This window comes from Podarcis tiliguerta, assembly GCF_965153285.1.
Source record: "Podarcis tiliguerta genome assembly, chromosome: 6".
Classification (NCBI taxonomy): Eukaryota; Metazoa; Chordata; class Lepidosauria; order Squamata; family Lacertidae; genus Podarcis; species Podarcis tiliguerta.
Genome location: NC_139539.1, coordinates 36,259,466 through 36,274,061, shown reverse-complemented (window position 1 = coordinate 36,274,061; position 14,596 = coordinate 36,259,466). Strand labels below are relative to the sequence as shown.

Sequence of the window (14,596 nt, the reverse complement as noted above, 5' to 3'; positions counted from 1 at the left end):
AGAAGACTGCTTTTATGTGCAGGTCTCAGGCAAATGTCACATCATTCTATTCTCAGGGCTGTTGTACACTGTTCACTGTAGTATACAGTAGTTGAAATGGAGGCCTTTGCCCATATTCTGAGCAGTCAGCTTTCACCTTGGAGTATGCCATGCTGCTTTGATTCCTGGGTATAATCCAACAACTTGAAGGCAGTGCAAGACAGGTGTGCACAGCAGGCATCTCAAGTTGGCACCAACCCAAAGCCAACTACTAGTAAGGGCAAACCCTGAGCATCTCTGCCTTTAATTCTCGGTGGCAATATTTTGCTAGGCATCAGACTTTGGTGCTTTTTAAAAGGAAAGCGTCTGAAGGTCAACAAAGCAAAAAGACATGTTGAGTCCTGAGAGAAGCTACCTGTTGGGTTGCTTGGTGCAACACATTTTTTTAAAAAAACATGGTGCTGGAACTAAGGCGTGTATAAAATATTTAGCACATCCCATCAACTGTTAATAACATATTTTTATGTCTCCCAGGGTACATAAATCTATGTATTTGTGTTGTTTACTTTGTAGTATCCCTGCATCTTCTTCAATTGAAATCACCCCCAAGAGTGTGAGATTCAAAGTTAGAAGGCTTCCTGTTGCTACTTACAGTTGTTTTTTCCAAGCAGTGCAGTAGGTGGTGATGCTGACTTTCAATTATAGAAGTGGCTTTGCTGATGTTGTGTTCATCTTTCATAGATCCCTAAACAGAGAGAAAAGGCATTTGCAATGAGACCGCTGGCACAGAGAAAAAGGCAATCAGGTCTGCATCTGAAAATGCAGAATGGAAAAGATGAGCGACGAAAAAGATGTGAAAAGCGCCCCCACCTTGTTAAATTGTAGTGTGAGGAGAGGCCCTAATCCTTCCACCCAGTTCTGGCCCAAGCCATGTTGCTGAACCAAAAATGGAGAAGAGCAGTACCAAGAGGACTGTAAGCCAGAGAAAGTGAGAGAAAAAGAGAGAGTTGATGATGGTAGTGGGGGTCTTGAAGTGATTGATGCTCAACAAATTTATTTGTGATGAAATGTGGCCAACACAGTTTGGCAGGGGTGGGGCTTAGTGGTGTAGCATCTGCCTTGCATGCAGAAGGTCTCATGATCAACCCCTGCCACCTCCAGGTAGGGTTGGGACAGATCCCTTGCCTCAAACCCTGGAGAGCTGCTACCAGTCAGCATGGACACTGCTGAGCTAGATGGCTCAATCGCCTGACTCAGTATAAGGCAGCTTCCTATGTTCCTGTATCACCTTCTCGAGGGCAAGAATCAGTATTAATTTGCACACCCCACCTCTTAACAAGGGACCAGACATGAAGTTTTGGAATCTGCAAACAGGTAACTCTGCTATTCTAACAAGATCCAAACTGTGTGGCCTCCTATGAATCTGGGGCATAGGAACCTGTAACCTAATTCTTGGATTTTTGTGTGAGCTCCCTTGTCAGTTAATGCCCTATTCCTAGCTTTTCTTTGCCAGCTTGTTAGCTGTGCCAAGGGAATTTTGACCTTCTCATGCCCCCTCCAGCCATGTGGCAGTGAGTGGTTGAGCAGGCCAGTCATCAAGCAAGGCTCTGTCCCGCCCCTGTTCTCCAGCCATGAGGCATTGGTGGGCAGGTATGAGGAAGCACCCCTTCGTCTTCTAGAAGGTGCCTCAAAGTGCTCATCACTCCCGAATAACTCAACCCCATGCTGTGTCCACCAAATGGAAATGTGGGGAAACTACCAAAACTAAGCCAGAGTGAAGTAGGCAAAAAGTTTGCCATGTCCAAGGCCAACCAGGACCTCCAGGAAGAAAATCCTACATGGCCCTAATTAAGTGGTAACCAGAACATTTCCTACACTGGCTCTGAAAGGTGGGCAGGTGCGTGCAGCCCAAGAATCATCAGAAGAACTGAATGGAGGCAGCAACTAGGAGCCAAATGCAGCCCCCCTCCTTGCTAAAATGTTTTGCAGCTGACCTCCACGGTTCACTTTCAGGTCAGGGGACTGGAGGCAAAAAGTGCTGTCCCTCTCACCGCCTAAGCTGGGGGAGGGAATAATAGAGTGTGATTTTTACAGTGAGTTGGTACAATAAGCGGAAGAATGTGGTACACCAAAATGCATTGTATATATTTCACATGTAAAAAAATCATTTGAGCATCGTTTCAAGGCTTTGTCTCTCCTTTTTTGGCTTCCAAGACATGCCAAAAGGTGCGCCCCATGATCACTTGCCATGTTACAGAGGAGAATGAACCATGTGCACCCCCAACAATATCATTATCCAAAACAATACCCATTATCCATGGGTTAGTGGTGACCTCAGGGCATAACAAGCAGAGGGTCCCCCAAAGTACTGGTTTATTACACTTTGAAATAATGCATACTCACTACTTAAGTGGGCTCCCCTATAAAGCCATTAAGTTTAGAGTCTAAAACTCCCTAAGTACATCACTGATTTGGCTTTGCATATGCCATTAGGCTAGCTCTCTGCCTTCTTATTTACAACATGAAAGTAAAACACAAACTACTTAATCGATGTTGCATGGTATGCAGTGGGGTGGGAAAGGAAATGAGAATTCATGCAAAGAGAATGGAAAAATCTCCACATCAACTATTCTTTTCTACACAGAAGTGTTGTAATTTACAGGAAGCAGAGGTTACTTGCAGAAAAAGTAACGGGTCCTCATTTGCCACACAGCTGTGCCAATGAGCCAGCGTTTCTGTGTTGCTTGTTAATGACTAATCTGAGATGTACACACAAGGCGTGTGGGATCCCCAGCACTGCATGGATGACAAGCAACTTCATCTGCTTGAAATAACTGGAATCTCAGCCCACGCTAAAGGTGAAGAGCTGCAGTTGAGTAGTTATATAGCTTATTAATAATCAGCACTTATGCAGAGCCAATATTTCTTCCCAAGACGTTTCACACCTGCATCGCCGTGAGAGAGCAGCATTCATCTTTTCCAAAAGGAAACAGAAGCCTTTTCGAGTTAATTACGGCTGTTGTTCCATCATTGCAGTGGACTGAAATGTATTCTTTCCCCAGCTAGTGGACCCTTTGACATTGTCCCAGCACTTAGTGGCAACATCATATCATTGGCATTCTATCACAGTTCAGACTGCTGTGTCCAAAAAGCCACTCTAAAGCTACTCTAAATGAATTTTTCAGCTGCTTTCTTTTTGCTTGTTAGTTTCTTGGGTGTGCCTGTCTAGGACCCTGGAGAAGCCTTTCTAAGACGGGCAGGTCCACAGGTAGAGCACATGCCTTTCAGCTGTTGCTGCTCTGCAGCACCTATCTGTCATGGGGCTGTCAGGTGAGGAACGTCCAGAGTGAGGAATTAACTCTTTCTTGTCAAACGTACACTTGCAAGTTCAGAAAAGGCATGTCCGTCAGTCCTACGTCTCTCAGCTGCTCCTACGTGTGTACCCGATGAGGCAGTTGCAACAACAGAGAGAGGTCCCACCCCAACCTCAGCTCTCCCACCTAAGTTTTCTGCAAGCAGGCAAAGACTACACCTGTGTGTAACCCTCTGCTCCTCCCGCTTCAATCCTCTTTTGGTCCTGGGGAAAGTGGAGCAGGAGAGGTAGGGCAGGAGTAGGAGGAGTGGCAACCCTTGACTTTACACCAGCTTGACCTATCTCTAACTGCTCCTGCACCTGTTCTACAATCCTGCAGCTTCTCTTGCCTCTGACTCTCATCTCCTGGCTCCCCCAGATCACTGATCCCTTCTTCCAAGTCAGTCTCCAACCTCCCTTCTCCCAGTGCCCACTCCTCAGTGTCCAGCCAGTCCCTGCCACCTGTCTTCCCTGATCATTTTATTTCTAGGTGGACTAGGGTCATTAAAGCCTAGGGTCATTAAAGCCTAGGGTCATTAAAGGCTTTTGTGGCTTCTATGGTGCCTGTGCATTGGATTGGTGACCCTTGTTTGGCGAGAAAAGCATGCAGTGCATCACTGAGCCATGGTCCGTCCTGAAAAGTGCTCCACTGCTTGAGTCATGTCAGTTTCATTGCAGGTTGCCTCACTTCTTTTTCCGTATCTGCATTACCCCCCTCCACACCCCAAAAGAGCCCCTTGAGTGGCATAGCTATGCTGTTTGGGAGCTTCTTAAAATACCTAGGAACAAAGCATTGGATCAGGTTTTGAAATGTGTAACTATGGCAAATGAATATTTTGTTATCTTCACGCATTGTAACTGAAACTTGAAAAATACAGACATTTTCACCCGCTTGTTTAAGCGCAGTAAAGCAGATCAGCTGGCCTACCCTGGGCGACCTATTTTCCCGGCCTCATCAAACTGTTCTCCTAATAAGGACATCACCTATTTTAAAAGTATCTGTTATGTCAGGCTCTGCCTGATAGGCTTTTGTGTATATTACAAAGCCCCAGATTTTGTGAATGGGCTGTGTACATCACTTACTTTTTGATTCAAGGACAAGGTTTGCCCAGAATTGGAGAGGAAGGAGCTAACTAGATGCAGGCTGTGAGGCCTTTTTGATACACTGAAAATAGGATTCTTTCATTTCCCCTTTTCAGCAGCAGCAGCAGCTCTAGAAACTACATGGCTAAGGATTGTGTGTGTGTGCTTGTTTAATTTAAACTCCCTGACCCTGAACTCCACCTCAATTTCACAGCATGTCTTCTGTGATCACTTCCATCAATTTATTTTTTGCGTTGAGTGGTTGGGATTTTCAAACACCATTAGACCCATTAAAATGGCAATTATGCATTCAAAGGAGCTCCTTAAACTTAGGTTGATGTTCAACAAGATGTTTTAGGGAATCCCTTTCCAGTGTTGCCTACAGATTCTTAGAAAAATATGTATCATTACCATTATCATGATGCCACTATAGATCACTTTTATTGTATTGGCATGCAATTACAAAATCTTTTCTATATTGCATTTTATATAGCATTTAAAAAGTGTGCTTAGCAATCTCACCTTGGACTACATAAATCTCCAAACAACCATAAGGAGTGAGTCATTATTTCCAGAATGTACTTTTACAAGGTCATGCAATGGAATTGATGGCAGAGCCACAAGGAGCAAAGACTGATTTTGTGCTTCAACGTCAAAAGACTGGGAACAGAGAATGGTGTTAATGGCCTCAGGGACTGCAGCAAGGGCTATACAATGGTGAGGCTGGTCCCTTCCCTTGGCTGGGCTCTCAATGCTGCCTTATCAGATTTCTAAGGGCCACGTCACACATTACAAAGTTCCAGCACAGACGTTGCTTCCATGTTGGATACTGCATGACTATTAGACACAGATAACAATGTGTAATAATCCTTCTGACATGTAGATTGTTGCATGTTCATGTATTGGACACCTGTAGTCAACCACACACAAGCTGGGAATTGATGCTTGGCTAACATTGTTGAGAAACAGTGTTTGAGTTTTGGTCTCTGTTGATATTTGGCTTTCTTCCAGCTCTGCACCATTGTAACAAAGCAGTAAAATGAAATGAAATTCAGTTGCTGGACAGCATACATGACGTCAAACTAAACAGTGGTTTGTTACCTGCTATTCATGCCACCACTGTACAAATAATCCACCCCATCCCTTACACTTGCATGCATGCACACTCATACACACACACCAGTATGGGAGTTAGGTATTTGTCACAGTGCTTCTCATTACAGTGGTACTTCGGGTTAAGAACTTAATTCGTTCTGGAGGTCCATTCTTAACCTGAAACTGTTCTTAACCTGAGGTACCACCTTAGCTAATGGGGTCTCCTGCTGCCACCGCGCTGCTGCCACATGAATTCTGTTCTCATCCTGAAGCAAAGTTCTTAACCCTAGGTACTATTTCTGGGTTAGTGGAGTCTGTAACCTGAAGTGTCTATAAACCAAGGTACCACTGTCTATCAACCAGCCTGAGCCCTGAGATTGGGTGGGCAGACTGGGGGCTGCTTCTGGTCCCATCAGCTAGGGTAGCCTGTTGTGTGGGAACCAGGAGCAGGGCTTTTTTTTTGTGGTGGTGCCCCAGCTGAGCAACTCCCTCCTCTTGGAGGTGTGGATGGCCATGGCATTGATGGGCTTCTGGTGCATGGGGACATGCTTAGTTTATTATAATTTTTCAGTTTCTAGTCTTGCATTTTTTACTGATTGCTGTGGCGCTGTGGGTTAAAGCACAGAGCCTAGGACTTGCCGATCAGAAGGTCGGTGGTTCGAATCCCCGTGATGGAGTGAGCTCCCATTGCTCGGTCCCTGCTCCTGCCAACCTAGCAGTTCAAAAGCACGTCAACGTGCAAGTAGATAAATAGGTCGGGAAGGTAAACAGCGTTTCTGTCTGCTGCTCTGGTTCGCCAGAAGCGGCTTAGTCATGCTGGCCACATGACCCATAAGCTATACGCCGGCTCCCTCGGCCAATAAAGCGAGATGAGCGTCGCAACCCCAGAGTCGGCCACGACTGGACCTAATGGTCAGGGGTCCCTTTACCTTTACCTATTGCTTCACTGATGGTTTTGAATTGTATCCGCCCTCCCAAACCTTATTGATCCATTTGTTTTGATGTAAAAGACACTGAGGTGGTCCTTGACAAAAAAGGTGATATATAAGAACACCAAATAAATAACTCAATAAATTGGATGCTGCCAGCTGAAATTTCTTTCTAAATAAAGGTACATGCCCTCAGTGTTGTATCATTTGAACAGTAAGAAGACACTCCACAACCCAAAATCAGTTGGGCCCAGTATTTTGGAATCTCCATTACACATGCCTAAGAAGCTTATGGAATGCCCACAGGACTAAAATTAACTTACATAACAGATTAAGAGAAGAGCAAATAGGAAAAGCAAGTCCTACCCTTAATCTACCCAGAAGGATTCCTCAGCAGGAATGCTACATTTGTTGAGCAAGACTTAGAAAACAAAAACCAGAGTTAGGAGAGGAATCTTTTACTATTTAGTTATCAGCTCCTGCCATGGTCAGCTAGAGAGTAAATGTTGAAGGAAATTGAAAGAACTTGAGATGCATCTTCATGGACACTGATAAAATACTTGAGTCCTTTAGATCCTCCTGGATGGATGCATTACACTTTGGCAATGCTGTAATTAATCCCTTTCCCCATATTATGAGGAGATTTGTGTTTCTTTAGAAACAGCACATAGAAACTGAATGCCATAAAATGGCACCAGGGTTTAACTTTTGTCTTGATGTTTTAAAACTGGGAGGCTATTAGTTTTCAAAATAAGAATAATATCCACCGTGTCTCATTATGGGAGATGTTTAATGCAGGCTCCTCTTGACTGATTCAGAAATGTAAGCAGATTGTTCATAGCAATGTCTTCAGAATGGAGCTCATCTTGAGAGGGAAGGGTTCTAATTAAGATCCAGCAAACAATCTACTCTGTAACTTGCAATTAAGGAAATAATTGATTTACTGTAATGATTAATCATGTAATGCTTTCAGCCTCAACATTTCTGAACTTCAAAAAACAACACAGCTAATGTCAACCAACTCAAATCGGTTCCTTCAGTGATTAATGGGAGCAGACAGCCTAAGCACTAGTATTACACAAGTGCTCAGAGAAGCGTGGCTGTGAATTTCAAGAGTGCATTTGAGCAGAGGATGTGTCTCAGGTTGCTGTAGGCATCTAAAGCCAGACTCTTCATTAGCAGAAAAATCATTCTTTGCTGAAAAGAAGAAGCCCTGAAGAATATTTAGAGGCTGAGCCAGGACACCAAGACAGTCTAGCTCTGCCAAAAAATCCTCATTCTCCGTTTGCCCATTTCAGTCCAAAGGAACAGTCCAAGACATGTTGCCATGGCATCAAATAGTAAACCGTATCCAGTGTGCTGCTTCCAGTTCAACACACTGTATTTCAGAATGGGGGGAGAGATTTGCAAGCTACCGGGGGGGGGGTTAGTGAGAAAAGGACAAAGTGTGCTACATTTCATGGTATGAGTGGCTTTAGGCTGCAAATTGCAGCAGAGTCCCATGGTACCACTTCACTATGGCACGAGCTTTCATATGCAAGAGCCTTAGCTTAGCAGATGCAGGAACACGACCAGTCTTCTGAAGTCTGTCTTGCAATGCATATTTGGCTCCATAATATTTCTGAGAGCCAGAAACATAGACTTGGCCTCTCAAACCATCGGCTTTGGTACCATCATTTAGCTGCAGTACAGGATTAAGCAAAATGTGGCAGCGTATCCCAGTCATTGCCCTTCTGTGCAGCCCTTCTGTTCAGCAGTGGCAGAGCATATGCCCATGCTGCCCAGGGTGGGTGCGCTCCCGAGGAGGGCAGGACACGGGGCACGCTCCTGAGGGGGTGGGGGCGCTCCTGAGGGGCGTGGAGGGTGCCCTCCCAGGTGTGGGATAGCCGCTCAGGTGCATGGAGCGGCATGTGCGCCCTGCAGCTGGGGGTGGAGCAAACTGCCCATGGGGGCGGAGTGAGCCGCCAATGACGGACATCCGGCAAGCCGCCTGCCCTCGACTGCCAAATGTCATCTGTCTCAGCAAAGACACTCAGGGCGGTCCCCCCCCCACTGCATCCCCCTTCCTCCTCCCTTGCTGTTCAGGACTTCAGGTAAACCTGGAACCAGAAGCTATGAAGTGCCATTTGGGGTTTAAAGAAAAGAGGGGAGGTTTTAAGAGATAATTGCTACCCTGACCCTCCTGCAGCCTTCCTCTGATTTGCTACATAAAGTTAGTAGTCCAGTGAACCATTGGGGATGGGGGTGAGGGCTGGAAAGCAGGTAGGAGGAGGGATGAAGCTGAGAACCCTTGACAAGGAGGATGGATGGATGGATGGAGAGGTGCAGATATAAAAAAAGGTACAGCAAACCATCTTCCGAGTTTAGTTGTATTTTCATTACCCTCTGCAAGCAGCAACTTTTGAGAGCATGAAAAAAGAGGGCAACACAGAAGTTGCTTTGTGGTTCAGCAAATTTGCAAACTTGTTTCTTGTTTTTGTTACTTAAGCTTTCTTAGTTAAGCTACTCAAAAACAAAACAAAAAAGCCTTTTTATGAGTGTCAAATGATTAGTTTCCCTGTTTATTTCCAACACCATGTACTATGGTACATATCCGTCATCTGAACTACTGGAAAATACGTATCAGTAAGCAAAGTGGAAACACCATGATATTTTTAAGATCTTGACACAGAAGCTGGTACTTGAATTGGATGAACTCAGAGTTCTACTGCCAGATTCACTGAGAGCCAATCACAATCTTGTTCATTCTGAGTGCCGCTTTGGGTGAGCGAAAACTGTAATGACACACAGCCATGTTTTTTGTTCAGTAGGACTAGATAAGTTCTGCAGAGCACTTTCTACACTTGAAGTGCTATAAGAACCATAACCATGATTAGTACATTTGTTTATTGCATTCCTGGTACTGTATTTTATGATTATTGTTTCTGATCTATGCTGTTGGATATGTTAGTAGAAGAACAGGATATAATGAATTACTGCTCTGCAATTGTTAATATATAAATAATCTGCAAATTTCAGAAGACATTAAGTATCATATTCTCCAATTTATTTATTTATGTATTATTATTGACAGAATTAGAAGGCTGTGTCCAACTCTGTGTTACAGACACTGATCTCTGTGGTAAAGGTCTCTCTGTGGATGTGACTTAGTAGCAAAAAAATTGAGCAGCAATATAGGAAACAGGGCGGGGGCGGGAATCCAGTCAATTCTGCATGCCTTTTTTGAAGATAACATGATGTTTTAAAACACTATGCAATCCTGGACATGATTTAAGATTCCTGCAGCATCTTCTCTGTGGCTGTGTTGCTAAATCATCAAATCTTATTAACTCATCTGAGCTGACACTCGGAGCCTGAGCCAAGTCACGACAATACTGTGCTGTGTTCAAAGGGTTTGCTGTGTTTTGCTACCAATCTCTGTTTCTAGGATATATTTTAGGAACAGTAAATGCAACATTTAATACTGCTTCCAGTGGGTGTCACTGCCACCTGCATCTAGCAGGAAATAAGGCAATTGCCTGCTAGAGAATGAAAAATTGGTATCAACAGAATCAGGGCCAGATATGGTCGATTGCAAGGCTGAGCAGATGTTATCTCCCCCCCCTCCTCAAACACCCCCCCTCACTGTATGCATTTATACAAGGGAAATACAACTTTGTATTTGCTTATAGTGATGGCTACCATATTGGGGTTGGCAAGCAATAAGAGCAGGGGCACAGCCCTGTGTGTGTGTGTAATTGTAATGTAAGAGAGGCTTCTGAAAATGCAGTCAATAGTCTGTTCCTCCCCTCACCCATGCTCACTGGGCAGCAACAAAAAAAGGCTAGGCTTGCAAACAAGCAACGTTTAATTAAAAGTGCAGGAACCTTTAAAAGCCTCAAAAGAGCTTTACAAGCCGGCTGTGCAATTGTGTTTTATTACAGCAACAAAATTCTCACAAATCAGGTCTGCAAAAATGTAGGAGGGCAACAGAGAAGTGGCAATCAGGATGTTCTGCAAAGAAAAGTAAACAAAGGATGGCCATTCTAGTGAAAAGAACAATCCTAGCTGGTCAGTGTTTGAGTCTGGGGTGGAATTAATCTACCTCTCTCCAAGGCACCCCACACTTCCTGGCAGGCTTTCTTGTGTGCCTTTAGCAGCTGTGGAACAAACCGCACCAAAATTTAGCAGGCAAACTTTTCCTCACCTGCAGATGCAGAGATTGGGAAAGGTGCAGCTACATTTTCCTTATCAGCCTAAACATCTTTCAGATTGTTTCATGGTTCTGTTGAAAGGCATGCAAGTGACAAAAACTCATGTCACAATTACTTTTGAAGTCTTCAAGATGCCCCTGCAAGATTTGTGATTGTTTTCATCACAGTACAGTGCATTGTTTAGATTTCTGTAACTTTAAAATGGCCAGTTACCTCAAGTGAAGCTAAGCTAGCAAAACAAAAGTTTGGAATACTAAAAAGGAGGGGGGGGGGAGTGTTTTAAGTCAAGGCAGATTTAAAACAAAACAGGTGCCAAGCTTCAGAAAGGGCTGGTGGACTGGAGAGAAGGTCTAGAGATTTCAGGCTTTCAACACCCTAAGCAACTGGATTTGTTACTTCATGGGTAGAGGGACCCTGTATTTTACTCTGACAATGTTGACTATGTGTTGTACCTTTTATGGGCTTTAAAAGCAGGAAGCATCTGTTCAGCTTGAATGTAAGAATGGTATCCCAACCGTCTCAGCATGTATTATTGGAAATGAGAGCTGTAACACACACCATAGGTGCTACAGGGATGCCTCAAAAAATGGTCCTATATAGCATGTGATTCCTATTCTAGCTGCTCTATTGTCTTCTGTAGTTTATGAAGGAACTCACTACAAGCTAAATTAATGGTAACTCAAACTTTATTCATGATGAAACATGGGAGCCTGCACAGAGTAGTTACTCACTCCTCTAGCCAGATCTCCAAAAGCTGGCTTCCTGGGGCGGAGCTGTTTCTCTTGAAGGGGCCACATGTCAGACATTTAGTTGACAATACATAAATTACAGTTGCACAATGGAGAAATAGATTGGAACCACATGGGAAAGTTTGTGTGTTTCTCCTGGGTGCTGGTGCGAGTAGCTCCAGGTTCTTATGACCTAGAGTGGGCTCCCTACCCTTCCCACATTGAAAGCATACATTTCCCTCATTCTTTGCAATTTTTAACACACCCTCTGCACCAGTTTCCTAAGCATGTGGAAGCCCCAAGGAGGTTTGTGCCAGAATGAAAGGAAAACAAGCAGCTGGCTTCTGCAGAGGGAATGAACAAACCTCTTAATGGCCATGGTGCCCTGTGTTTAGGCAGAATTCACCGCCCACAGCAAGAGGAGTGGGCCAGAAGGATTAGAGAGTGTGTTGCATCACAGTTCATTGGGCTTTTCAAACATCCAAGGTCTCCATGCCTTGTAAACTGCTGAGCTATTAGCACCAGCCTTGGCTGTTGGCAGAGATGTGGAGGTCCATGTGCGCATCTTCATGTTACGGCTTAGAACACTCACCACAGGAAGGCCATTCTCACTGGTATCCCCATAGCATCCATAGTAGGTGCTGCTTTGATCCTAAGCTCCCTCGATTTCAAAATAACTGAACCTCCAGTTAAGTGTTCTCATACTCATAGTGTCAGGGCAGGCTGTGGTGCTTACTAACAGGTGTAGCGATTGCTGTGTGTGACAGATCAGATGAGTGAGCAAAGACACACGAGCTGTGCATTAGGTTGCCTCCATTAGGCAATTTTCCTTGACTGAGAACTGCTTTTTTAAAAAAGCAAAATCCTTGAAAATGTGTTAATACTTGCTCTGGCCTTGATCAGGCTTAATATAACAACCAGCTCATACTGATGTTACATCTGCTGAGAAATCTGATGAACTTCACACTTTCCTCCCTTTCATTGAGTTACTAAGATTAGCTTCAAAATACTTTGCTGCTGGACGTGAAACAACCACGGTGACAGGTAGTTTGTGTGGGTAATGCTAGGAGACATTCCATCTTGCAGGACTGAAACCTTCAAGTCCTTGTTGGCTGGAATTTAAACATCTGCAATTGCTGCTGCTTTCTGATATTTTCTGTATAGCTTGCCTTTGGTTCCCTCCAGATTTTGTTGAACTCCAACTCCCAACAGTCTCAGATGTATAGCCAATGGCTAGGAATGATGGGAGTTGTGGTCCAAGAACATCTGGAGGGCCACCAGTCTCTGCACCACTTCAACTACTCCTGAGTCAGAGTACAAGCTGCTCCTAATGGCTATGCAGCATTTAACCATTTCTGTAGATAGTATAGATCAGGCATCCCCAACCTTCGACCCTCCAGATGTTTTGGACTACAATTCCCACCATCCCTGACCATCGGTCCTGTTAGCTAGGGATCATGGGAGTTGTAGGCCAAAACATCTGGAGGGCCGCAGGCTGGGGATGCCTGGTTTAGATAGCTTGTCCATCCTTAAAAACACACACACATACCCCAGAGATCTATCTCCCTCTCTAGACAGCCCGTTTCATTGCTAAATTGCTCTTGGAGCTAAGAAGTCCTTCTTAATGTAAAGCCTGAAGCTAATGTTTTCATAAACCCTGATGTGGGTCCTATCATTGATGTAAGTTCTCTAAATTTACTCCAGCAACCTTTACACTAGTCTAAATATATTGAGAATACCAATCACAGATCTGGATTATTGGTACTCTTTGTCTTTCTGTCACCATTAAAGCACCAATCCTGTGCTTTCCACAAAAAGCCCAGTATGTTTCCATTGCAACTCTTTCCTTCTGCAATTGTATTCCAGCTACCTACATTTAGCGCATACAGTAAAATTATAGCATAATTATAGCACAGCTCAAGCCTGCCTACGATACTGACATAGGGAGCGACAATGGAAGAAGAAGAAGAAGGGGTGGATATGCTTTCAACATTCCTCTGAAAGGGCTTGCTTTTCCTGTACATACCGTCAACTCCAGGGCTTCATTAAGGAGGCCATTGCGCTTACTGTGAAGGTAGGCGTTGGAGCTGCCAGTCTTGGCCACGCGGATCCTGGCCAGCCGGGCTTTCTGTGGAAGGAAGCAAGGTGGGGAGTAGGTTAGACTTTCATCTATATATCAACCTTGATTTCTTTTGTGTGAGTGATAACCATGATTTGTCTTCAGTTTTTGTTGCTTTAGAAGAGATATACTTTTCATCATACTGTATTTGTTGACAGTTTTATTATTTCCTCCTTTTTTAAAAAAAAAAAATACATGTGTCTTACTAGTTTTACTTTCTGAAAGAAGGGATGTGGGTGACACTGTGGTCTAAACCACTGAGCCTCTTGGGCTTGCCGATCATAAGCTCGACTGTTTGAATCCCCGTGATTTTTTTTACCTTACTTTCTGAAAAGGAAAAGCTTTGTTATTTATTTTTTTAAAAACTGTTTTCTATTCATGGAAGAGGAACATGACTGAAGCAAGGAACCAGGATTTCCAATGAAACCTAAGACTGTGTGTTCTTCCAAAATTCCAGAGGCTAGATGTTGGGAAGAGCTGGGTTTGTATTCTGAAAACTATAGAATCCTGGATCAGCCTTGAGTCTCAGTTGTGCTGTGTATTTAAAGCGGTATCATACCACTTTAAACAGTCACATTGAAAGTTCCCAAAGAATCTTGGGAACTGTAGTTTGGTAATGGTGCCAAGAGTTGTTAGGAGACCAGTATTCACCTCACAGAGCTACAATTCCCAAAGTTCATTGGGAAGATGGATTGACTGTTAAACCACTGAGAGAATTGTAGCTCTTAGCAGACCACAGTCCTCAGGATTCTCTGGGAGAAGCCATGGCTGTTTACAGTGGTACGATAAAGTTATAGTGCAGATGCAGCCTTAGACTGATTGGATGACCTGGGTCAATTCAGAATCTCCTAGCTTTATTCTAACGTTAACTTGGAATATTGATGCCCTATCTCAAAAGGTTATTAGGAAATAAAAAAATGTAAGCATTTTCTACATTTATGGTACAGTCTTATGCACACTAACTTCAATTAGTGGTGCTTACTCACATGATAATGCACAATGGGTCGGGCTGTAACAGCACAAACATTAGCATGTGCATTTTATGTATTTTAGGGTTTTGACCCATTCTTCACTGTAAGGTCGCAGGGTGGGTTACAACAACAACAAAACCAATAAAA

At 43.9% G+C, this 14,596-nt stretch overlaps 1 protein-coding gene across 6 annotated transcripts in view; it reads right to left on the bottom strand.

Annotated features, from left to right (window-relative positions):
* Positions 1–14,596, bottom strand: part of KCND3 (potassium voltage-gated channel subfamily D member 3) — a 266,574-nt gene that overhangs the window by 18,627 nt on the left and 233,351 nt on the right. For 4 of the 6 annotated variants that reach the window (XM_083444375.1, XM_083444372.1, XM_083444373.1 and 1 more), the window contains exons 4-6: positions 13,386–13,487; positions 850–951; positions 632–724 (exon numbers count right to left, since the gene is read on the bottom strand). In XM_083444375.1, the coding sequence (XP_083300501.1) occupies positions 632–724; positions 850–951; positions 13,386–13,487 (297 nt within the window). The remainder of the gene's footprint in view (positions 1–631; positions 725–849; positions 952–13,385; positions 13,488–14,596) is intronic. The other 2 variants (XM_083444377.1, XM_083444376.1) reach the window with 1 other exon arrangement.